Source organism: Prionailurus viverrinus, chromosome D2 (genome assembly GCF_022837055.1).
Source record: "Prionailurus viverrinus isolate Anna chromosome D2, UM_Priviv_1.0, whole genome shotgun sequence".
Lineage (NCBI taxonomy): Eukaryota > Metazoa > Chordata > Mammalia > Carnivora > Felidae > Prionailurus > Prionailurus viverrinus.
Genome location: NC_062571.1, coordinates 81,881,146 through 81,907,329, shown reverse-complemented (window position 1 = coordinate 81,907,329; position 26,184 = coordinate 81,881,146). Strand labels below are relative to the sequence as shown.

General features: G+C 50.3%; 1 protein-coding gene across 6 annotated transcripts in view; it reads left to right on the top strand.

The window, feature by feature from the left end:
* Positions 1 to 26,184, top strand: part of UROS (uroporphyrinogen III synthase) — a 35,148-nt gene that overhangs the window by 6,743 nt on the left and 2,221 nt on the right. For 2 of the 6 annotated variants that reach the window (XM_047824722.1, XM_047824724.1), the window contains 8 exons: positions 3,433 to 3,521; positions 3,708 to 3,791; positions 5,438 to 5,534; positions 8,619 to 8,693; positions 18,275 to 18,349; positions 23,579 to 23,659; positions 24,585 to 24,670; positions 25,532 to 25,630. In XM_047824722.1, the coding sequence (XP_047680678.1) occupies positions 3,459 to 3,521; positions 3,708 to 3,791; positions 5,438 to 5,534; positions 8,619 to 8,693; positions 18,275 to 18,349; positions 23,579 to 23,659; positions 24,585 to 24,670; positions 25,532 to 25,630 (660 nt within the window). In that variant the 5' untranslated portion in view covers positions 3,433 to 3,458. Of the gene's footprint in view, positions 1 to 2,520; positions 2,577 to 3,432; positions 3,522 to 3,707; positions 3,792 to 4,121; positions 5,278 to 5,437; positions 5,535 to 8,618; positions 8,694 to 18,274; positions 18,350 to 23,578; positions 23,660 to 24,584; positions 24,671 to 25,531; positions 25,631 to 26,184 lie in introns of those variants that run through there. The other 4 variants (XM_047824723.1, XM_047824725.1, XM_047824726.1 and 1 more) reach the window with 4 other exon arrangements.

Genomic DNA, 26,184 nt, shown 5'->3' with positions numbered 1-26,184 from the left:
TCGGCCCAGGGCAGAATCCCAGGGCTCGGAGAAAGGTCTACAGGGCATGGGGGTGGAGGGGAGTGGACAGGGGGAGTCCCAAAAGGTCCTGCAGAGCCAAAGGATCTGCAGCAAAGGCCTGGGGACTGGGTGACAGACACTGCCCTTAGCACAGGAAATGGTCACCAGGGGGAGGCCTGGCTCACGGGGCAGCTGAGGTGCAGGTGTTTCCACAGGCACTCGTGTGCATGGCATCAGCTGCCCTACACGTGGGGGATGACTTCTGTGCCTGGAATGGCTTCTGTCCAAATGGCTTTCTTTCTCCAATCATCAGGGTTTAGAGAATGGCATTACTGCAACTTCTCCCAGACCAAGGAAAGGTCCAGCACATTCCCATCCACATTCCAGCCGGCAGGGAGGCAGGGGGAGAGAGTAGGGGGGTGGCACTTCCCGCTAAGGGCAGGACCCACAAAGTGTGTACCTCGCCACCCCCCCCCCCCCGCCCTCCGCCCTCTGCTTGTGTCCTGAGGGCCAGAACCTAGTCACCAGGCCACATCCAGGCACGTTTTCATTTGGGGCAACCACGTGCCCTGCCCTGTTAACAAGGGAGTCCATTTCTATGAGAGAAAAGGGCAGACTGGGTATTTGGGAGCCAGTGGCGACCTTGGCCACACCTGCCACTCCAAGTAAGACTTGGCCAGTTGCGCCTCCATGGCATCTTGACTTTTTCTTTGTCGGGCTTATTACACCGACTCTGTCATCGTCTTTACGGGTAAAATGTTGGTTTTATCCTCCGGTAAAGATGAGGCAGGAATCATACTGTATCCCCAGTGCTTAGTACACAGTAACTGTTTAGAAATATTTGTTGCCTCATTGATAGAATTACACTGACACACCTCAAGCTTAGGTGGGATTCAAAGAAGAAAGACATTTTCGCCTAGCGGCAACCATCAAGCCACAGACACATGGTTTCACCCTGAATTACGTCGCTGCACCCTGTTAACTCTGTCTTCACTATGAATCCCCGATCCAGCTGCTTCCTAGCGGCGCCACTGCCCAGTGTCCTGGGTGGTCATCCCCGCCACGGAAGCCAGAGACCCTTCTAAAGCGCGAACCAGTGTCATCGCTTCTGGTCCTGCTGCAACCCGTCTGTGGATTCCCATTTCTCGTGGGGCCCAAGTCCACCTTGTCCTTCGCACTGGAGCCACGCTTACCCTTCTCTCCTGGGGACATGCCCGGCCCCTTCCTGACACTGGAACAGGTTTCCTCACTGCCATTGTCATTCTGATCTCAACTAAGACGCCATCTCAGAGGTGGCCCTGGGGAGGCAACCAGCTATCAGCACCCGGTCAACTCTCCTACATCACCTTATAGCACTTGGTAGTACTTGAACTTGTGTCCCCCCTTCCCCAGTAAATAATGCAGACCTAATGCCCCTGAGGCAGATTCCAGGTGTCACTGCCTGAGAACAACATAGAAACATTTTTGTGAGAGACTGGCTCCTGGAATCTGAAAGCAACACTTTGAAAACTTGGGGTTCCATACCCCAGAGCCTACAACTGTGGTGGGGATGTGCCCCTTAAGGCCTTCCACCGACTGGAGGAGGCCCTCCCAGATCATCTAGGATAATCTCCCTGGCTAAAAGCCACCTGATGATAGACTTTATTGTGTCTCCAAAATACCTAGGTCAGCGCTCGTGAACAAATGGGGACTAGATCCTAGCCGGGCTGACACGTGAGCATGACCATCTCAGAAAGGCGGGTTCCCGGTTTCCCAAAAGACAGACACATTCCAAACGACCTCAGGAAACAATAGAAACAATCCTGCCTACTTCCTCAGTCTCTGTAGCTAACAGCTCAGTGGCAGCAGTAATTAGAACTTGATTTCATAATTATTATTTGTTCACCCAGGGTTGGTTGCTTAGATACAAAGCAATTCATTTTGAGCCAGATTTTCCTTAAGACGCCCCGCAGATATTATAATGTTCCGGAACCTATTCAGTAATAACAAGTAATGGCTCTCAAAGTTAACACATTTCTGCTCGAAACAATACGTGCTGTTTGACTGTTACCAACCACTTGTATAGTAGTTAGTAAGTAACTGATGGGCCTCATGCTACTCACGGGATAGTAATCCACATTTCAGGCAGGATTTATTCCGCAGTTCTCCAGCAGCATTTATTTTGAGGCCTTTGGGGTGGTCATATTAAATTCCACCCCCACCCTATGACTTGATACAAAAGAATTTAATGTCTATTGTAAAAAAAAAAAAATGTGGATAATACAGAAAGAGGTGAGCAAGAAAACCATCACCCTAACCTGCCCCCCAGGAATAATTATTAGTAGTATTTTGATGCATATTCTTTCATATATATGTATATATGAGATCAATAAAGTCACACTATTCATGCATCCTATTTTTTTAACATTACTTGGTGATCCATGTAATTAAGTTATTAATGACTCTTCTAATGATTTCATCTAATGATGTACCATTCTCTCAACGTTGGACATTTACTTTGTTTCCTGTTGTTAATACTAGGATACAATCTTACCACTAGAAGAGGAGTAAGTCTTGGAGACCTAATGCACAACATGGTGATTATAGTCAACAATACTGTATTATAAACCTCAGAGTTCCCAGGAGAGTTCACCTCAACTGTTCTCACCACAAAAAGATAATTAGGAGGCACGGTAAAGCCACTACTGTAGTCATCGCACTGCAGTATAGAAATGTATCAAATGAACAGCTAACTACTGGACATTTACAAATTTACACAGTGTCCTATGTCAATTATATCTCAAAAAAAAAAAAAAAAGAATACCAGGATGGACATCTTCATGTTAGTTTTTGCACACATTTATGAGTAGTGCCTTCGTATTTGTTCTTAGAAGCGAAATTATAGGAAGAAAGAGTATGAAATATACAAGGCTTTTGATACATATCAATGAATTACTTTCCAGGTCATTAGATGACTTTTGAAAGGTGTCTCATAATATTTGACAACATTTATAACCCATCATTTGAAAAGTAGAAAGGTCAATATAATTATTTCCTAAAGAGCTTATGAACTATTTAGTATGTTTACCCTGAAACAGAAGTAATTGTTTATTTCCTTAAAATAATTTCTCTATTATTGACAATACAACCCCAAATTTGCATCGCTTCTCTTTATGAGCCTTAAATGTGTGGCCCGGACACTGGCTTTCCCTAATGGCTTTCATCTGCCTTTCCGAGTGATATCAAGTGCCAGCATGCTGTCCCTTGGCCTTATCAGCGACAGGGTCTTCAGAAGGAACAAGCACATGAACGCTAAGTCATTGTGGGCGAGGGACAGGTCCCCTCAGCCAGCAGTTGATTACCTTCTTCCCCTGCTTCTGTCCCATCGACAACTGCTCAGGAAGAGTCCTTGAGCTCTAATTAGGATCCATCTGTCTCCCTGCTCTGTCACAGCACCCGGTAAGGATTGCCAGGCGATAATGAAGGTTCTTTTACTAAAAGACCCTAAGGAGGATGACTGTGGCCAAGATCCATATATCAGGGTAAGTGCCTGAGGCTCCTGGTCCTGCGAGGCCCAACACTGTCTTACTACGAGGGTGAGGGGTGGGGGAGGGAAGGGTATCTGCTAACCCTCTACGGGGCCGACACCAAGTAAGTCGTGACTGTGACCGTTTCCTTATTTTCCACACAACCCTGGCCAATGCAGAACTATATTCTTGTATTTGCAGGAACTAGGATTATATGGACTTGAAGCCACTCTGATCCCTGTTTTATCATTTGAGTTTTTGTCTCTTTCCAGTTTTTCTGAGAAGGTAAGGTCTGTCAGTGTCCGAGTACCATAATTTCCGAGTCTCTGTAGAATCGCTGCCCACCCAAACCGGAAGGATTTCTTCACCATCCCCTCATTTCACTGGCAAACTTGAAACGGGGGTGGCCCAGCCTCACCTGGCCCCAGGGGAGGTGGCTCTTGGACCGCCCGTGAGTCCCCACCAGCTCCCCCAGAAAGCCCCCCTGTCCCGGAGGTGGGGCCTGTGGGGGCCGGGAGAGCAGGCTGCAGGGGGCTCTCAGCAGTGGGGCCCTTCCAGTTTGCCCTCCCACCCACCCGCCCTGACCACGCGCCACGTGGGTGTTGCCATCCCGTTTTAGAGCCAGGCCCCAGGTTGGGCCACTCGGCCGAGGCCCCCAGCAAGTAAGAAGGCTGCTGCGCAGGGCGTCCACTCTGCTGCCGGTGATGCCGTCGTAGATCCTGCTGGACAAAGCCTCAGGAAAGACTCGCAAACATTTCAGATCAAAGACTCAGTGCTCAGGCCACCTCATCAGTGTGCAACCGGCCCCAGGGGCGGAGCGCCTTCGGGGCGCCTCCCCCGGAGCTCCTTTCTAGACACGCGGGCCCACAGCCAGGGTGGTTCCATGGGACTGGGGTGCCCAGCCCTGCTCCCGGGCCCCACACCTGTGTGAGCGCCAGGGTCACCCCTCCTGCTGTGCACAGCACAACCCTGCCAGCAGCTCTGTACGGAAGCACGTTTCTTCCTTTTGATTTGGGCCGAATACTGAATTATTCATTCAGAAATTTACCCGGCAAACACCCATCTGGCATCTGTTCCGTCCAAGGCACTGGGCTGAGTGCTGAGGGAACCATGTAAGCGGGGCCCCAAGAGGCATGCTCTTCCATAAGCGGCCCTGAAAGGCACCAAAGACCTCATCGCTTGAGATCACGTCTTAGACTCGTGCTCATACAGATACCAGAGTTTCCACACGGTCATCGCCCATCTCCACCAGCCAGCGTGCTCCCTGGGGGCCTTCCAGAGCCCTCATGAAGCACCCTACAGAGCGAGGAGGGGCACGGGCATGTCCTTGAGCCCTGGCCCTGCCACTCACCTTGGGCCAGCTCCTTAGGCTTTGTCTTCATCTATGAGATGACAATAACCACACCCATCTCACATGGTACTTTCACAGATTTTAGGGAGAGACTAGGTAAAAACGGCAATGTTTAGTAGATTTTATCATATTATCTTTGAAAATCAGTGCTTCGGCATGGAGATTGCCCCTTGAAGATTCCAGTTTTATTACAGACGCAGGTCCAATCTGCCCTCCTGCCTGCACCCCACCCAAGCCCAGGCTGGGTCAGATTGTCCCTCTCTGCACCTGTCATACCTGCCACCCTACAGTTCTCTTTCCTGTCCCTCCCCTAGACCGTGAGCTGCTCAAGGGAAATGCCACGAACAGTGAATTCACCTGCATTCGCCTGAGTGCATGAATGGTGAATTCACATGAATGGTGCACAGTTCCAGGCATTTAGTAAGCTCCCAATAGGTGCTGAGTGGACCAGTGGGTGGATGGATGGATGGATGGATGGATGGATGGATGGATGGAATTTATTCTTGTAAAACATTGGAATTCTGGGAAATGTTGAACTTGATCTTTATGTAAAACGCCTTTGTTACTGTTTGGTGTGCAGCTGTCTCATCCTGAAGGCTACGGGGGCCTCATTTTTACCAGCCCCAGAGCAGTGGAAGCAATGGAACTGTGTTTGGAGAAAGACAATAAAACTGAAGGTAAGTGGGGGTGGGGGGAGGGCGGGTACCTGGGTGGTTAAGTTAAGCACCTGACTCTTGATTTTGGCTCAGGTCATGGGATCGAGTCCTGCATGGGCCTCCAGCGCTGAGTGTGGAGTCTGCTTAGGATTCTTTCCTTCTCCATCCCCCCTCCCCTGCTAGCATTCTCGCTCTCAAAACAGAAACAAACCCAAAACCTGAAGGTAGGGGAGACACTGTTGTGAATTCCACTGGACTTTACTCCGATTCTTCCCACTGGGGATATCAGATTCCAGAAATAGCTGCCCTTCAGGTTTGAAAAATCTCCATGACTTTTGGTTCAAAAAGTATTCAGGTACCAAGTCACTTCACGTTCGTGTAAACTTTGGAGGAAGCAGAAAATGACCTTTCTCCTTATAAGCTGACTCTTAATGTCCCACACAAAGTGACACATTAACCCGGTAGCCTTCTACCACTACGCCTAGTGGCGCCGTGTCACAGACACTGCTTTGGGACACAGGTGACAGGGCTGGCTCCTGAAGTCCCCAGTCCCTGGGTAGTTCACCTGCCAGGTGAACCTCTCTGTCCTCAGCATATACTGGTTGCAGTCTCTTTCCTCAAGGGGATGATGAGAAGACCCAACAACTTTGAGAAAATGGTCCGTGCATGCCAGGCACTTAATGACAGGACCATCCCTTAAACCCTTCTTCCTACCTTCTTCTCTCGCCATCAGAACATGTGAACAGGGCCCAGGTTTCAAACTGAACAGCCACATTAGTCTTTGCAGTCAGACCACTTTGTGGCCAACATTTGTGGAGTGCCTAATGCGTACCAGGCCCTGTTAAATACTTTCCATTTGTTACCTCATTTATCACTAGACTGCTGGCCAGAGGCATATGTACGGTGGTCCTGTTTGACAGATGACAAAGCTGGGGCTTGGGAAGCGCTTGTCCAAGGCCATGGAACCAGTCAGTGCACAGCCAGGCTTCAGACCCAGGCGTGACCAGCCCTAGTTATTCTAAGCAGTGGAGGCAGCAGTCAGGGGTCATTACAGAATGGCTTTGCGGCAAGTTAGGCCTGGGTTCAGATGGCCACTCTGACCTTGGCGAGTTCCTTGACCTCACTGAGCCTTGCTTCCCTTGTCTGTAAAGTGGGCATAATAAATAATCCTTCCATCCCAGGATCATCACTTCTTTTTTATTTTTTTTAATTTTTTAACGTTTTATTTTTATTTTTTGAGAGACAGAGAGAGAGAGAGAGAGCACGAGCAGGGTAGGGGCAGAGAGAGAGGGAGACACAGAATCCAAAGTAGGCTCCAGGCTCCAAGCTGTCTGCACAGAGCTTGATGTGGGGTTTGAACCCATGAATGCAAGATCATGACCTGAGCTGAAGTCAAATGCTCAACTGACTGAGCCACCCAGGTGCCCCCAGGATCACTTCTAACTACTAGCTAGCTAAACTTACCAAGTGCCTTCTCTGTGCCAGACCCCATACTAAATGCTTTACCCCTGAGGTAGATATGACTCACCAGAGCTTGAAGAGCAGAGGGTATGAAGCTTGCCAAGACCACAGGGTCTGTAAGTTGTAGACTGGTGATTCCAGCTACCAGTCTGAGTCCCAAAAAGAAGCATTCAGGATGTTCCCTGGCACATGGCAGGCTAGTGGGGAATAAGTGGCAGTGGTGAATGGTTATTGGCTCTCTACAGTTAATTAGGCTTCTGTTATAAGCTAAAAAATCACCTTCTTGATGGTGTATACACATTCACCTCCTGCTAAAGAGAAATATCAGCTACGAGGCTTGGAGAATGGTTTGCTCACATGCGATAGGTAATTTTCAGATAAATATTATTTACATGGGTCGGGGAGGAAAGAAGGTGAAACTCAATCTCCGGTTACTTTTGCAAAAGAAATTACCCCCAGGGCACCTGGCCAGCTCAGTCGGTAGAACATCCAACTCGACAGTGGGGTATAAATTCAAGCCCCATGCTGGGTGTAGAGATTACTTTAAAAAAATAAAAATCTTTAAAAAGGTAAATAAAAGGAGATTTCCAATGGGAGTGCAAAGGGTTGTGTCACACTTAAATATAAGGGAGAGTTCTGCTCATAACTGGATGCCAAGAAGGGAGAGCGCATATTTTCTTGTCTTCTAAAAAAGTGTTCGATACTGAACAGTGCTCAATATTGAGCCCCCAGTGGCCTGATGTATTCGTACAACCCATTTTCTCTTTGTAGTTCTTTAATCTACATTTAGAGATGTTTGTTTTTGTCGTAAAATGGTAGTGTTCTCCATTAAAGCGTGTCTGCTATGAACTTGAAATTTATTATCTTTCTTTGACCTAATGGAAACATGAGTCCTCTCCTCGGAGATCACAGCTTCTTGACTGCTTCTAGATTTAGGTCCCAAATAAAACCAGTTGTATTGCTTTGTTAGATATTAAGTTGCCACCTTTCAATGACCAGTGACTTTTTCTTTAAAAGTCTAAATTTTTAGGGGCTGGTTCATTCAGAAGAGCATGCGACTCTTGATCTCAAGGTCATGAGTTTGAGCCCCAAGTTGGGTGTAGATGTGACTTAAAAAAAATTTTTTTTATTAACTGTAAGTCTAGATTTTTACATTAAAAATTTTTTTATTAGAGAGAGATAAAGAGAGAGAATCTGTGAGTAAGGGAGGAGAAGGAGGGAAAGAGAGCATCCCACGACCCTGGGATCATGACCTGAGCCAAAATCAAGAGTCAGACACCCAACCTACCCAGCTACCCAGGCGCCCCTAGATTTTAAATTTTTAATGTCACCCTTCAAATCAATTCTCCAAGTCATATTTGTTCTCTGGTACACACTAAAAATGCTTCTAGTGCCAACTGTGGAAACGAGTTAATATTTTACTCAAGGCATACTGAAACATTTACCAAGGTGATTTCTAAAAATTTGCCTGCTGAACACGAACAGAATAAAAATGGAATTTTAGTTTGAGATGCTTCTCTTTATATTTGGTCATTAATAGTTTGCCTTGTTCACAAGCGTCTTAGGATGAACAGGCAGCCTCGGGCAACAGTGCAAATGGCCACCATGATATCTGCAGCTCACATATCATTCCATGTTTTACAGTCTGGAAACACTCTCTGAAAGAAAAGTGGAATGCTAAGTCAGTGTACGTGGTTGGAAGTGCTACCTCTTCTCTAGGTAAGCAATCCAGGTAAAGGTGAAACACCACAGAATTATTGTGATATTATGTATTTGTTGGTCTTTGTCCCAGTACCTGGCACAAAGCTCCTTTAGGAGGTTTTAACCCATGGTATTTGCTAAGTGATAAGAAAGATGAAGTTATTCATAACAGACCTCTTTCAGTTACACCTGAGTTTATATTAATGAGATGGCTTTTGGAAAACTGCAAAGGATGGGGGGGCTGGTTGCCAGGGGAACCAACCTTGGGATTAGAGAGGGTGGTCTCCTGTCTCCCCCACCTCCAAGGAGGAGAGTGGGGCTGGAGGTTGAGTTAATCATCAGCGACCAGTGATGTAATTCATCGTGCCTGTGTAATGGAACCTTCATAAAACCCAAAAGGATGGTGCCCCAGACAGGTGCTGGGAGGGTGGTGCACCTGGAGGGAGTGTGGAAGCACTCTGCACCCGCCCCCCTTGCTCTGCGCATCTCTTCCATTTGTGTCCTTTGAAATATCCTCTGTAATAAGTAGGCAATAGTTAGCAAACCATTTGCCTGAGTTCTGTGAGCAAATGATCCAACCCAACCCACATTCGCTAACCAGAGTACCGAAGCATGACTAGGGTAGTAGCAGAGAGTACAGGAGAGAAAACCAAGGGTTTTTCATTCCGCAATGCCTTAGCCTTATTTTAAAAAAAAAAAAAAAGAAGAAACACAAAAAACACTATAGTTCAAAATACGATTTTTTGCTTATTAAATTTACAAATAACTAGTTAAGTATAGAATGCCACTGGTAAGGGTACAGTGAAACAAATATATTCAAATATTGCTAAGTAGCATTAAGAATTGGTTCATATGTTTTCAGAAATACTTGATCAGTATGTATCAAAAGCTCTATTATATTGGCACCTGGCTGGCTCAGTAGGTAGAGCATGGGACTCTTGATCTCAGGGTTGTAAGTTCAAGCCCCATGTTGGGCATAGAGCTTACTTAAAAAAAATGAAGTAAAATCTTTTTTTTCCAGTTATTAAATATTTATTCACTGTAGTTCTTAAGTTCTATTACAATGGAAATTTTGAATTTTTCATTGGTGCCTAAGTTATCGGCTTAAGAGGCATGGTACCCTGGCTCCAGAAAACTCTGACTAGGCTTATGTAGTGGGTTCAGGGCAGGACCCTATAAATTCACACAGCGTTCTGCATTGGGTTTGTCCCCATATTGAAATTCATGTTTTTTTCAATTTAACTAAATTTCTTTTTTTTAATTTAAACCCAAGTTACTTAACATACGACGCAATAATGATTTCAGGAATAGAATTTAGTGATTTATCACTTACATATAACACCCAGTGCTCATCCCAGCAAGTTTAATGCCCATCACCCATTTAGCCCATCCCCCCACCCATAAAATAAAATCTTTAAGAAATAAGAAAAAATTTTAAAAGCTCTATTACAAGGTTTGTACCCTTTGGCCCACTAATCCCTTTTCTGATAAACCTAGACAAAGGTAATAATCCAAAATAGAAATTAAGTGTTTTTATTTTTATTATTATTTTTTTAATGTTTATTTTTGACAGAGAGAGAGACAGAGCATGAGTGTGGGAGGGGCAGAGAGAGAGGGAGACACAAAATCTGAAGCAGGCTCCAGGCTCCGAGCTGTCAGCACAGAAACCAACGTGGAGCTCGAACTCATGAGATGTGAGATCATGACCTGAGCTGAAGTCGGACGCTCAACCGACTGAGCCACCCAGGTACCCTTGAAGTGGTTTTTATATGAGACTATATCCTAGCATTAGTTATAGTCATGAAAAAAGGAAAGCCCCCAATAGGGAAACAGTAATCATCTATGTGATGATTATGTAGCTTCTTCTTTTACATACTTTTTATTTGGAAGGAAATTTACAGAAAACTTACAATACAAAGAACTCAGTCTTTCCTGGACTCCTGGAGAGTAAGTTGCCAACATGATGCCCCCATCACCCGCAAATATTCGAGTGTAGATTCCCCACAAAGACATTTCTGTGTAGCCACAACCATCAAATTTAAGAAATTAACACACATATATTGGTACCTCCTAATTCTCACTAACATCTCTCATAGCTGAAGGGTTAAGTTCAGAATCACGTCATACATCTCGTCAGGTCTTGTTTCCTGCAGGTTGAAACGATGCCTCCATCTGTCTTTGGCTTTGTGACCTTGACACTTTCAGAGTACAGACCATTTGTTTTGTAGACGGTCCCCCAATTCAGGTTTGTCTGATATTTTTCTCATCATTACATTCATTCAGGTTATATATGTCTGGCAGGAATATCACAAGCGATGCTGTTTTTCTCCTTGACGCTTACCCATCATTCCAATTTGCTCTCTTACTGGGAATGTCCTTTGTCATCCCTTGATTTAGGTGATGTGAGGCTTCTCCACTGTGAAGCTACTGTTTTTCCCCTTGAAATTAATAAGTGCTTTGTGGGGAGGTACTTTGAGAATATATGATAATGTATTCTTTCTTTTTTTCTTGAGTAGTCTCTACACCCAATGTGGGGCTTGGGCTCACAACTCCAAGATGAAGAGCCACATGCTGTACCTATTGAGCCGGTCAGGTGCCCCTGATTAATTGTCATCACACTTTCAATTTATTCAATTACTTATTTATATCAGTATGGATTCGTGGTTTCCTCGTTTAAAGATTACAACCCATTACTAAGTCTATTTATTTTATTGCTCACATTATCCCTGATGTGGCCATTGGCAACCCCTTTAAGGTGACTTCTGTGTCCTTTTGGCATGTCCCATCATTCTTTGAATACTTCCTCCTTTGCTGGTGCAAAAAGATGTTCCCGGTATGTTCTGTCTTTCCTGTCACAGCCCTGAAATCAAGCATTTTCCCTAAGAACCAGGGTTCCTATTAGTGGAGAGGGTATTTAGAAGCTGTCATGTGGCTGCTCAGTGTATTCATCACCCTTGGACTTCACTGCTCATAGTCATTTTCAGCACACAGAGACAGGGAATACATAATTTTACACACACACACATCCCAATGTTCACATATACTCACTTATATTGGAAACCATGAGTTTATTCCACCACCTCCAATTACAGTCCGACACCACAGGGCTTATTCTGGGTTTTTCACTTCTATATTTGTGGCCCCCATCTCCGACAGGGAAAAACCTAATACATTTACCTATTTGACCGGTGTCCCTGTAAGGAATCAGTCTCCCCTGGCCCCACCCTCACAGGGTTTCTGACACCCCACATCGGTCACTCCTCCACAATGACACTCACGTTACTCTGCCCCACCTAAGAGCCTTCGGACTGAAATGTTCAAAAGGAGAGGGGGGAGCAGAGAGGCTAGGGGGTCTTTTTTAAATGATTTTGAAGGATTTTTATAGCATAGGAAAGATACAGTATATAACATTAAGAAAAAAGCAGGAGGCAATACAGATAGATATCTGATATAATTTCACTTTAATCAAAAAATGCAGGGACTATACTCTACCAGAGAGTCCTCTCTATCCTCCAAGGAGCCTGAAAGGAGCAGGGCCTCACGGAGATACTTGCCGGAGTATGTAATGTTCGTAACCAAATCAGTCACAACAGGCAAAAGGTGGAAACAACCCAAATATCTACTGACAGATAAATGGAGAGATAAAATGTGGCATATGCAGGCCATAGAACATCACGCAGACATAAAAAGCAAGGAAGGGTGCCTGGGTGGTTCTGTTGGTTTAAATGTCTGGCATTGGCTCAGGTTGTGATCATGGTTCATGAGTTCGAGCCCCACACTGTGGCTTTGGATCCTCTGTCTCCCTCTCTTCCTGTCCCTCCCTTTTTCGAGCCCTCTCTCTCTCTCTCAAAAATAAACATTAAAAAAAAAAAAAAAAAGGAAGGAAACTCTGACATATGCTACAATATGGAAGAACCTTGAAAACATTGCACTAAGTGAAATGAGCCAGATGCAAAAAGATAATGATGCCGTACGATTCCACTTATATGAGGCTCATAGAGCAGTCAAACTCAAAGAGACCGAAGGTACAGTAGAGGTTTGCAAGGCCTGAGTCAGGGGAAGTAGGAAATTATTGTTTAATTTGGTATAGAGTTTCTATTTGGGAGGATGAAGAAGTTCTGTAAGTGGATACTGGTGGTGGTTGTGAATGTACTTAATGCCGCTGAGTTATACACTTACAAATGGTCAAAATGGTAAATTCTATGTTACGTATTTTTACTACCGTAAGAACAAAACCTGAAAGGAAATAGCCAAACATTAAAAGTGTTTATCTCCAGATGGTGGTATTACAATGTTTTTTTTATCATTTTTAAAATACTTTCAACATTATCCAGTCTTGAAATTGTTATTTAAAAAATTTTTTTAATGTTTATTTTTGAAGGAGAGAGACAGAGTGTGAGTGGGGGAGGGGTAGAGAGAGAGGGAGACGCAGAATCTGAAATCGGCTCCAGGCTGCAAGCTGTCAGCACGGAGCCCGACGGAGGGCTCGAACTCACGAGTCTTGAGATCATGACTGAGCCGCCCGGGTACCCCATATGTTATTTTTAGAGCACAGAGGTAAACAGTGAATCATTAAAAGTCAACCTTACAAATGAACATAAAAATTAAGCATTTGGGGCACCCAGGTGGCTCTGTCAGTTAAGCATACATCTTCAGCTCAGGTCATGATTTCATTGTCGAGAGTTTGAGCCCCACATTAAGCTCTGTGCTGACAGCTCAGAGCCTAGAGCCTGCTTCGGATTCTGTGTCTCCCTCTCTCTCTGTCCCTCTCTCTCTCTCTCAAAAATAAATAGACGTTAAAAAAATTTTTTTTCAAGTAAGCATTAGGGGTGCCCGGGTAGCTCAGTCGGTTAAGCGTCCGACTTCGGCTCAGGTCATGATCTCACGGTTCGTGAGATCAAGCCCCGTGTCAGGCTCTGTGCTGACAGCTCAGAGCCTGGAGCCTGCTTCGGATTCTGCGTCTCCCTCTCTCTCTCTGCCCCTCCCCTGCTCATGCTCTGTGTCTTTCTGTCTCTCGATAATAAATAAACGTTTAAAAAAAATTTTTTTTTAAAGTAAGCATTAAACAATGCTTAGCAATTATGAGTAAATCAATGTACAGCTTTGTTGCAAAACAGTTCAGTTTGTCCAAATGAATTTTGAAACACCGGGGGAAGTTGCGGCATGAGTGAAAGTAGTTTAAAAATGAAAAGCCCTCTTTCCAGAGAACAAAATGACGTAAGGCGGACACCAGCTGCGAGCTGCCTGTCTAATTAAGAGCTGATGCTTAGCTTTTCAGTACAGTGCGACCTGCGCCTGGGAGCCCTGCAGATCAGCAGAGGGGGAGTCAGGCCTTGGTTGCCAAGGAAACCGCCCCCACTTCCCCCCCCAAATCAGTTAAGACTTTGCTTGCACCTTCTTTCGCTGTTTTCTGAAGTAGAAGAGGGAAGCAAATCATAGAGGCAATTTCCGACCATCAAAGACAGTGTGTTTGTAAATTGTTCCATTTTGATTCTTGTGCTGCCTTCAGTCTGGTCTCGGGCTTTGCATCTCACTGTTCTGTCAAGTGAGAAGAAAACCCCACAGCGGAAGCGGTGACACGGGAAGAGAAAGCCGAGACGGAGCTGGCAGGCGTGCGCCAGCATCCCGTGTGGCCCAGGCGGCAGGGCCTGGTCCGATGGGGACCCGCTGGCCCCAGCCTGCTCCCTGTTCGTTCAGCTGTGAAGGAAAAGGGCGCGTTCTAAATGCTAGAAACATTATGACCAGAGGAGAGATGTAATTCGAATTTCGCAGCTGTAAAAAAATCTCCTGGGAGAGGAGACCCTGGCCGGCTCTGTTGGGCCCCACACTGGGCGCAGAGATTACTTTGAAAGAGAAGGAAAAAAAATCTCTTTGGAGAAACCAATCGGTCTTAACACGGAAGTCAATCACCCAATTTTGGAACCTTCCTAGTTCACTTTGCAGACACCATGTGCACAAGGAGCTCTCTCTGGCAGGTGCAGGGAAGAGGACTTCCTTGAACGCCTGGACGTTTCTGTTGATCCTGAGGCTCAGCCAAGAGACTGGAGAGTTAGAGGACGTTAAACACTGACAGCCGGAGGAATCCAGGCCCGTGTGTTAGTCATCATCTGCTGCGTAACTCATTGCCCCAAGACGTAGTGGCTAGAAACAACAAGCATCTAATTGCTCACAGTTTCCTTGAGGCAGAAATCTGGGAATGGCTTAGTTGGGTCCCTCCGGCTCAGTGTCTGTCACCAGGCCGCAGACACCTCGAGGCTTGACTCGGGGGCTCTGCTTCCAAGACCCTGCACGTGGATCCACCCCCCAGGCCTCACGAGGTCCTCTCTAAAGGGCTACCTCCCGGCCCTGCTGTGAGACAGTCCGAGAGCCAGCGAAAGAGAGCATCCAAGCCAGAAGGCAGTCTTTCCATAATCAGGCTTGCAGGTGACACTATCTCCCTTCTGCCACCTTCCTTTGGTGTGAATGGAGTCAGTCCAGCCCACACCCAAGGGGAGGGGATGCCACAGGGGTGTGAGCACCGAGGTGACGGGGAGCCTTTTCACAGGAGCCCCTCTGGCTCCCCCAGAAGCTGTGGATCGGGGCAGGAGACGGAAAGGTAGGGATGTGTCTCACAGTGGAAATGGAAACCGGGTCTGGTGAGCAGCAAGTAGTCAAGGTCCATCAGGGAAACATGTCTGTGTCTCTTCATAAATACTGACTTGACTCACAGTCCTGTAGATATTATTAATTACTAATGGATGGAGACTATTTTGTAAGTCTGTTGTTGGTCTGCATAAAACCTCTGAGAACGTCATTTTGGTTGGAAAGTTTCTGCTTATCTTAATAAGATTTCCATTTGTATCGAAACAGCAGCGTTGGTTGGCTGCGGGCTGATCCCCTGCGGCTCAGCCGGCCTCCCTGGGGGGAAGCCGCCTCCCTGGCCGCCCAGAAGTGGGGTCCCCTAGCTCCCCCATCTGCCAGTCTGGTACCTGGGAGCCACTGAGTGGCCCTCATTACTTGGCCTTGTCGACCCGGAACAATTCCTCCGTGGAACACAGCTTAGCACTGAACAACTCAGGACTCGGACAGACGCTGTGTAACTTCACTCTGAGGTGTGTATGTGCACCGTCGGAATGAATTACCGTCTACACCTACTCGTGTAAGTCCTACTGCCATTTCTGCGTCCCCGTCGCACGTCAGGCACTGTGCCGTGCACTTTATGTATGTCTTTTCACAAGGAAGGTCGTATTAAGCCCATTTTCCTGACTTAAAAAAACCAAGCCTAAGAGAGGAGGTGTGATTTACCAGTCACACGCCTCGAAAGTGGTACAGATGGGGTGCCTGGGTGGCCCGGTTGATGAAGCATCTGACTCTTGATCTCGGCTCAGGTCACGTTCTCGTGGTTCGTGGGACTGAGCCCCGCATCGGGCCCTTTGCTACCAGTGCGGGGCCTGCTTGGGATTCTCTGTCTCCCTCTCTGCCTCTTCTCCACTCATGCTCTCTCTCTCTCTCTCAAAATAAATAAACTTTAAAAACAAACGTGTAAAAAAAAAGAAAAGCAAGTGGTACAGACATCGTTCAAATCCCTGACTGCATTTTCCAAAGCCACCATGACCCACTGGCCTAAGCACGCAGGTGTCCTTCCACTTTTAAACCCTATCTGGTTTTTTTAGTATTTTTCATTGCTCTGTTTTCCCACTCATTCTGGGAGAATACTGAGGTCTTCTTACCCCTAACCTTGTTAAAATGTCTTCAAAGCCCATTTGCTGACTCTTACGGATGTGCTTTCGCACTAAGAATTCTTACCTTCACATAACCACACGGTACCTTTCGCCATAGGCCTCTGCCAGCAGGGGGGGCTCACCCCCTGGTTTACAAGAGCCCCCCCCCCCCCCCCCCAACTGGATGCGCTGTGGCAGTCCTTGCCTCAACCTCCTAAATGTAAACAACATGATGGCAGGTTTGTCCGGGATCAAACTGGCTTGTTCCACCCCCGCTGTGAATAAGCTTAAGCTGCCCTGTCCCTGTCACCTGGGGAGGCCCTGAAGGTGGCCTTGCCTGGCCCGGCTGCTGGCTGTAACGCTCGTAGCCCTGACAGCTGAGCCAGCCCTGCCGCCTCGGGTTGACACCTTCTGGCAAACATTCATTCCCCTAATCTTTTTTTTTTTTTTTTTTAGTTCATTTTGAGAGAGGGAAAGAGAGCACAGGAGGGGCAGAGAGAGAGAGGGAGAGAGACAATTCCAAGTAGGGTTAGGGTGGCTGATGTGGGGCTCAATCTCACGAACCCACAAACCATGGGATCATGACCTGAGTCGAAATCGGGAGTTGGACACTTAACCGACTGAGCCACCCAGGCGCCTCCCCACCCAGTCTTTACTGAGAGCCCCTGCGGGCTGCAGGCAGGCCGCACAGCCCAGTCCCCGTGCTCGCAGAGACAGAGAGGACAGGCGCTGGACAGCTCAGGGTCCCAGCTGCCTCCTCTCGGGACCAGACGTCCCAGGGTTGTGCGGGGACGAAATGCGTCAGGCCTCACTCCTCACAGCCAGGCGGCAGTGGGAGAGGCCAGGTTCTGGGTCTGGTTCCTCTTGTCTAGTTAACTCAGGAAGAAAGCGTATGAATGTGGACACTAAGTACTTATGTCCCAGTTCACTTCCTGGGAGGTTTTCAGGGTTTTTGGTGAACCGAGACCTCCCCAGTTCAATCAGAGGAGGTGGCCCAGCCTGGGCTGGCCGTGCAGCAGAGGGGCTCTACCTGAACAGAGTTCACAGCTGCATGTGACTTTTGTCCCCCGGACTCAGGACACTTGAAATGACCTGTAAATTAAAAGCTAATGGTGCTTACGTTAAAGCTGCAGTTCGTGGCCTAAGTGGAAAGCCCACAGCACCCATGTCCAGGAAGGCCCACACCCTGTGAACGGGTAGTGGGAGCTGACGGAGCTGTGCCCTTGGCCCTTCCTACATCAGCATCCTCCGCGGTGGCCAGTGTTCCCTGCGTGGCAAAGGGCGGGGGGAGCCTGGGTGTCTGCTTCTGCTCCCTTCGTGACAGCGGTCTCTCAAAGCAGCTGGGATGCCCCTCACCCCAGATGACCCGCATTCGCGGTGCCGTGGGTCCCCGTCGGCGGGTCACTATGAAACCTCTCCCGCCGTCCCTTCATTTCAGTCTGGCCATGTCAGCCCACGACACCTTTCTGGATGGGGGCTGGCCTTGTCTCCCTAACAACGGGAGGGTTGTCTCTGCCCTGTGAGAAGTAAAAAAACCCCAAATGCTCACCACCTGCTTACTGGCTGATGAGAAAGGCCTTAGGTGGCCGGCGGTCTGCTCCCACCACCTCCTGGATTCCTTAAAGCGGGTCCCACGTGGCTGGCGTCTTGTCTGGTAGATGAGCTCAGTGGGGTGCAGAGGAATGGGGGCGTGACCCAAAGTCACACGTCCAGGAAAGGTGGGGCCAGGACCCAGCACCCTCACCTCTGACAGTGCCCGTGGGCCTCTGGTACCAGCCTTCAGGAGAGACTTTCTCTGTGATTCGTAAAGCACGTGCCTTTGTATTCGCACATTAACAACACGGGAACAGAGGTCTTCGATGACCATGTGAAAACGTGCATTTCTCGGTTGTTTTCCAGTGAATAAAATCGGCCTGGACACAGAAGGAGAGAGCTGTGGAAATGCAGAAAAGCTCGCAGAATACATTTGTTCCAGTAAGTAGAAAAAGCTCACCCCCAAGTGAAGGCCATTTATTTACGTTGGCTTCTTGGCCTCGCGACCGTCGCCCTGGGAAGGGCCCGTCTCCCCTGTGCATCCTCCGTGGTGACGGGGGTTGGTGTGCCGTGTGCAAGCCGCTCCTGGGACCCCAGGCTCCTGGTCCCGATGTGTGTCTCTGCTTGTCTGAGATTCGAGTCTCTCCGCCCCCTCCACCAAAGGACTCGGGACAATGCGAACGTTACACAAAACAAAATGTTTGGCGACAAGCACAGGGAGACCATCTGTGGTGATTCTAGAGGGAGTGGAGGCGGGCAGGTGCCACTGGGCACCGTCCCTGTGTCTGTGTCTCCTCCTCTCTCCTAGGGGCTGCTCTGAATTCCCCTCCTCAGAGCGGCCCCCACCCCCATGAGCACGTCCCCGGACGGCGTGTGGCTGCCGTTTGTAGGTGTCGCTGGTTGCAGACATGTTGCGTTTCCGTGAGGGGTTCACCCTTGATGGAAGTAAAGCTTCTGGGGAACTTGGAGCGAGAGGGGCGGGAAGGTTAAGGGGTGCCCGCAGGGCAGTCCTCGTCGCCATCTCCCCCACCCCCCAGCCTAACCCAGCTGCAGACACTGCCCTCGCGCCCTTGTCGCCCCCTCCCCATCGGTAAAAGCGGGTCGAATAAGCACCCCACGTCACGGGCCCAGCACGACGACGTATTAGGTACGCAGAGACAACACGTGCCAGATGCCAGCGTGGTGGCCCCCCGGGGGCCAGGGAGCAGGGCAGCAGGACCGAGGGTGCTCCCTTCCTCTCCGGTCGCAGCCACCCCAGCCCTGCTCTTCCCTTTAGTTCGGTGAGGTCTAAGTTTGGAGAAACACTCTTCTTACTAAAGGAGTGTGTTTCCCAGACACTTCCAAAAGCCCCGGGGACAATGGACATGACCCTAAGCCAGTGGCCCTTTGGGCCCAAGCCTGGTCGAAGCAGGTGCTGGCCTGGGCCGGGGAGGAGGACCGGGCACCCAGCACTGTGTCCCGGTCCCAGGGCAGCACCGCGGGGCCTCCTGCCTCGGGTCTGGGATCCACCACGCCACCCGAACCGCGGTGCCTCGGGGGCTCTCAGACACGACAGTCGAGGGCCCACGACTCTAGTGGCCGGTCCCACGGCTGCTCCCGGCACGTTGTCCCGTCCGGCCTCCTGCACGACACTCCCACCTCTGCCCGTCCCCCCCTCCCCCGACGGCGCTGCCCGCGGACGTCCCGTCCCTCGTGTAGTTCCCGTTAAGCACAGCCCCTCACGACAGGGCTGCCATAGGCGTGCTCCTTCGACACATTACTGTCCCAAAGACCCCGGCCCTCTTCCGGGCCGTTCGTATCTCCTCTGTCGTTTAACCCGCTCCGGCCTTGTGAGGGTCGCTGGTCTGTGTCGCCTCCTCCCTGGTGCACCCCCAGCCCTGCAAAGGGCCCGGCACACAGGCGTTCCCACGCGGCGTTTGCCGAATGCTGTCGGACTGTTCCAGCTTGACAGGAGGGCACGTGGAGGGCGAGGCAGGGGAGGGCTTGGCCAGTGCCGGCCGGCCTGTCGGGGCGGAGAAGCCCTTTAGCATCAGCATGGGCGTGCCGCTGCCCACCGCTGGCCAGCCAGGTGTTGAGACAGCAGCGGCAATTATGCCGGGGGTCCAAGGGTGAGCACGGTCCCGGGCACCTCGGGGTCCTCCGGCCCATGGCACCGTTTCGAGGGTCACTGAGCCTCATCTCTTCTGGGGCGAGAAGAATGTCACGACTGGGTTCTTCCCCCAGCCGCTCATAGTGTGGGTGCATATGTTCCAGAAGGATCCAACTCCAGGCTTTTTATTTCTGATGTTTTCAGGGGATAATGGTCACCATTAAGTGGTAACCGAGCCCTTCTAATGTCCTCATGTAGAAATCACCGTGAACGGTAGCTCTTGGCATTCCCCGTGGAATCAAGTGCCTTGGTTAAGAAGACTCATGATGGGTTCTGTGGGTGGCACAACAGTTACTCCTTAATGGAACAGGTGGCTGCCGCCTGCTCCCAGGGCAGACGATCTGGCCGTCCTCACAGCTGATGCACTAGTTCTGGAAAGAGACGGAGGGAAATTGAGTCATTCTTCATCATCAGGTGCAAAGCCATCAAGCTGGTGTTCCTTGCTCTGCATACACAGGCAGGAAGGATCCGTGTCGCTTCTGAGATATCACACTGGTGTTTCAATTAACTGCCTCACGGCGTGAGGGTAGATAGGAGCCTACTCTGCCCTTATCTCGGCAGACACGGGTCCACACTCTTTGCAAAGCCTTTGTGACTTCTCATTCATTACCGGCATGCCTGTGTGTCCTAATAAATTTTTAATTCGCAATTAGAATACCACATAAGAATCCTTCTTGACTGCTAATACTTTAACCTTGGTTTTACCAAGGCATTAATGATTTCCTTCCCCAGTAAGATCTGAAGCTTGATTTGAAAAGCTAAGAATCTACTTCCAGTATTTAGAGTGAACAGGCCAGTTCATAGTTATTGCTTATTTACTTTAGTTGACACTTCTACTCTGTGACAGACACCACTGTGAGCACTAAAGCCATGAACTCATTTCATGTGTTGTGTGTGGTTTTTTTTGAGAGATGGAGAGGAAGGGGCAGGGAGAGGGGGGCGCAGAGAATCCCACCCTGAGAGTGGAGAGCCCTGATGTGGGGCTTGAACCCAGGAACCGTGAGATCATGCCCTGAGCCAAAACCACAGGTCCGACGCTCAACCGACTGAGCCACCTACGCGCACCAGATAGCTCACTGTTACGACAGAAAACTCTGCCCTCCCAGGGTGTCTCCTCTACTGGAAGAGAGAGCAGCAATTAAAATGGCAAAAGGGGGAAGACAGCTGCAACATTCTGCAGGAGAGAGGGTCCGTCTGAGTCAGAGGGGAGCGCAGTTGTTTGAAATGTCCTCTGGATTCGGCGCTGGCAGGCAGACGGCTCCCGCGGCCTCGCAGACTTGCTCGGCTCTTCCTTCCTCGCCATCAGCCTCACTGTCCGGGTTCCGCACCATGAGCATCTCTGCCCGCACGGCCTGCTTCTCACAGCAGCGCCTAGGAGGCTGAAATCCCTGCTCACCCGGCAACTGTTGGAGCTTTATAGTCACTCATGTGTCCTCCAGTGAAATGGCATTTGTAAAAAATCAGCCTTGTTACCTTGATCACTACAGCGACTACTTACGGAGTCCCCGCCCGCCCCATCCCACCGTACAACCCTCTCCTGGGATTTCCAGCACCCTTGCTGTCCTCAGCCCCCACAGCCCCGCAGTCCGGCCTCCTTCCTGTTAAAGAGATGGACAGCCTCGGAGCCGTGTGAGTCCCCATTCTGTGTCTTCTGTGTCGGGTGAGACCCGTGCCGGGCCCCATCTCTCCTTATCGTCCCAGGAAACGCATCATGCCTCTGCGAAATCAGACAGCTTCGGCGTTAACCTATTTAGCGTTGGCCTATTTGTGTTAAAACTCTGCAGGCAATAAACTTATCCCCCGAAAAGAATGAGTTCTTTGCCGCTGGTTCGAAGGGGGTTAGGTCCCAGGAAGGATAGTTGTGGTAGATCTCCGCTCAGCAGCAGGAGAGGATTCGACCAGGACAGTGGCGGTCTTCCTCCCTGGATAATGGTGCCTCGGGTTTTCGTGAAGGCAGCTGGGCTGACTGGGCCTGTGCAGCCTGGCCCTCCAGGCCCTGGTGGTGCAGTGAGAAAAGGAAAAGACAGGCGTCTGTCCTCTTCTAGGACACACATGCTAAGCTCCCATCTCCCTTGTTCGTGGCCAAGAATCAGAGAATAAGCCTATGAGCAGCTCAATACTCTGCTACTTTCAGAAGAGACGCTTCAAAGGGCAGATTCTGGAATCTTCCGAAGGCCCCTTGCACACTGCTAGGGCTGGGCTTGCTGACAAGGCGGGCCCATGGTTTCCCTGCCGGATTCTCGAGGCCGCCGAGAACAGGGGGTTGGGGTCTGTGGGAAAGCTTTGGCCCCTGGAATCCTGCCCCAGCACCTAACACCCACAGAGATACCGACGCTGAAGGGGATGCCTGGTCTCTGGTTAAGAAAATAGCACCTGAACGTGGCTTTGAAAATACGCCTTTATGGATCAGACGTGTCATGCATGTAACATTTCTTCACACTGGAACAAAGAAACCAGTGGGCATTTATCATCTACATTTAAAATTTTCCCCATTCCTTATGTTCTTTTATATCAGTGCTGATATTTACAGAACAGTTCAAAGAAAACATTCACCACTATATAGTTATTTAATAACTCAAAAGAAGTCTACAGTTATTCCTGTTGTTTAACTGGCTGTTCATGGAGATGGTGCCAGATGGAAAGTACTTGCTTTGCTCCCTCCTGTATTTGCAGTCTCCAAAGAGGTGTTCAGGGAGGTCTATGGATATAGAAGTGTGCGTAAGCAACAGCCATTAAAGCTTCTTCCAATTGATGGCTGGATGGATGGACGATGGCTGGATGGATGGATATAGGGGGGAAATGGTTAGTTCTACGAAAACGTTCACATTTTGGAAGGATTCTAACATGTGACGGCCTATTGGTTTCTTGGCTGGTATTATCTCGAGTTGGTGTTTGGATTTCACGCCATCTTCACGATTCTGCAGAGAGCTTAGAACTGAACACACCCTTAGGTCTTCCTAGAGCGGAGATGGGGAGCGGAGGTGAGAGGCACGGCCATTCTCAGCAGACCGGGCCCCTACATGGCCGCCCAGCAGCCCCTCGGGCCCCTGGCCGGGTGGCCGCCGTCCTGACGGGGACAGTAGACATGCAGCTTGTCTCTGTTTGGGGGTGCTTGCCGGGCCGTGGGTGGCTGCCCTCACCCTGCCACCTCGGGGGCATGAGCCCTGGCTCCAGCCACCTCTGTCGCCTCCACGGCTCCTCCCGAGTTGGGGGGCGTCTGCAGTGCCGACACCACCCAGCCTCTGGCCTTCTGACTCCAGTGACAGGCAGAGCTCATGCCTGCTGCTCAGGCGCCCCGTCAGCACCGGGGGGGCCGGAGGGGCCTGGGGGGGGGGGGCTCCCGGCTTGTGGGGACACCCGTTCTCTGAGCGCCTCGGCCAAACTTCCTGTGATCTTCCTACGGCAAGGTCAGCGCTTCTTCCCACTCAGATGCCGGGTGGCCCGGAGCGGCTCCTCCCCACCCCTGTGCAGACGCACCCCCTTCTCAAAAGCGTTCACAAAGTCCGGTTATTTATCTGCAGGGGAGTCACCGGCATTGCCTCTCCTGTTTCCCTGTGGAACCGTCAAAGGGGAAATCCTGCCGAAGATGCTCAAGGACAAAGGTGATGAGAATGCACTGGGGCTCGTGGTCACCTCCTCCCTTGTCCACCTCCTCGGGTCTACCGGGAGCCTTCGTGGTCAGTGTTTGTGGTCAGTCCCGTAGAGCCCCCTGGGGAGAGGAGGCCGCGGCAGGGGTGGGGGGCAGTGGCGGGCTGCCCCTCAGGAGCCCACGGAGTGTCACTGAGCCTTCGCCACTCCACTGTCACGGTCTAGAGACCAGCTCTCTGCCCCGGCGGCACGTCAGCCCCAGCCACTCAAGTGCTGGGGCAGCGGGGGGGCAGGGGAGAGGGGGTGTGGCCCGCACACCTTCTGTCACGGGCGGGTCTGAGAGCAGAGGGTCATCGGCAGGTTGGAGTGCAGACTTCAGGAGAGACAGCCAGGTTTGAACTCTCCCTCTGCTGTTCATTAGCTGTGTGAGCAAGGGCAGGTCACACGCGGTGCACGTGTCCACATCCCCGCCTGCGGAATGGGCACAACCACAGAGCCTGCCACCCAGGGCCGCTGTGACGCTAGGTGGCACCAGGCCCGGCTCTCCAAAGGCAAGAAACACGCGGCACCACAGCTCTCCTCTTCCCGCCCTCTGTCCTCGATCTCCAATGACCCACATAAAGAATATTCCCCAGGAGGATCTTAGGCCCAGTAACGATCCCCCCTGCGTTAAAGCAGAGATCGTGTGTCTTTGGTGTCATCCTCTGTCTCCTGAACGCTACCGGGAATAATGGCAGAGGACGTTAGGCCGCGGGGTCAGGATCACGGGCTGCCGAGGGCCGGCCGGGCGCCCAGGCGCGGTCTGCACCTCAGCTCCCGGCTGCTTGTCCAGGAGAGTTGTGCTGCGCTGTCCCGTCTGCACGGACCGCCCTGCAGAGCAGGGACCCCGCTGCCTTCCTCGTGTAATAAAGCCCGTTTCCTGGTTCTGCTCGTGTCCAGGGATTCCCATGGAAAGCATCATCGTCTATCAGAAGGTCCCACACCCGGGAATCCAGGTGAACCTCCACAGCTACTATTCTCAGCAGGTGCGTGGTGCTCCCCGGGAGACCTCCAGCGGGGCGGGCACCTGCGCGTCGTTCCCCCATCCCGAGCAGTGTGACTTCATCTCCACCTCTGTGAAATGGGACCGGACCGCTCTCTTAAGGTTTTTGTAAGGATTAAAGGAGATAATTTACACGAAGCCATATGCATGGCATCCCAGACATAGAAAGCCTGGGCAGCTGGGGGCCTTGATGTCATGCAGGGGGCTGGCGGAGCTATAGGGGCAGAGGCTGGGGCCATACTGGGAAGGCCCACAAAGCCCTTGGAGGGGTCTACGTTGAATTTGGGAGGTCACAGGGACCTTTGGAGGCTTCAGACAGGAGAGTGGGCGGCGCCTGTTTGACTCAAGGTTTTCCACTCCTGTTTTCAGTAAGACCTCCCGTCCCTCTCCTAGGACAGGCTTCTAGATGCCTTGCTGGTTCTGGATGTCCCCTTAGTGCAAGCCGAAAGGCCACGCGGCCAGCCTGTCTTCTGCGTCCTCAGAAGGGGTGCAGAGCGGACAGGGAGCCGGGCTGGACTGCTGCCTTATTGATCAGTGCCACTTTGGCCACATGAGCAGAGGCACACTGTCCACTGGGCCGGGCATGTGCGTCCATAGTGCCCCTGTCCTCCGGCCGGCAGCACCATGAGGAGCAGCGCCCAGCCTCCCCAATGGCACCCTGCTCTCTACACAGCGCCTCCCGTGAACTCGGCCTCCAGGGAGCAGAGAAGGCCACGTCCCCCAGGGACCCTCCTGCTGTGGATCCTCGGGTCTGCCTCATGTGGCCCGAGGGCCCAGCTACGGCACTAGGGGAACATTCTCTCCCCTTGGCCTACGACAACAGACTGATCTTTCCTCCCTGCAGGGCATCCCAGCGAGCATCACGTTTTTCAGCCCCTCTGGCCTCACCCACAGCCTCAAGCATATTCAAGAGTTATCTGGTGACAACATTGGTCGAATCAAGGTGAGGTATTCAGTGGGCTTTTGGTCTTTTCAGATTTTTAAAAATTTTTACTAATTATCCTAGAGCTTCCGTGTAAAGTCAGAGCACTCCTGACCCAGGAGACACCCTGATGCCAGCTCTGGAGCACTGGAAAGGCAGGGTTCTAGAATTCCCAAGCACCGCTTCCTGGCTGGTGCTCCTGGACAAGTTACTTAACCTCTCAGAGCCTGTTTCCTCATTTGTAACATGATGCTTATCCCTCTGTGGCCTGTACAGGTGTATACAATAGTCCCCACCCCCCCATGGGGGGTACGTTCCAGGACCCTCAAGCAGATGTCTGAAACTGCGGTTAGTACCGAACCCTAATAATGTACTAGGTTTTGTTCTATCACAGACATCCCTGTGGTAAAGTTTAATTTATAAATTAGGCACAGTAAGAGATTAACAACAATACCTAACAATAAAAGTTTAACAATACAGTGTAACAGAAGTTCCATCGGCGTGGTCTCTCAAAATATCTTCCTCTACCACACCCTTCTTGTGACGACGAGAGATGAGAAAAGGCCTACGTGCTG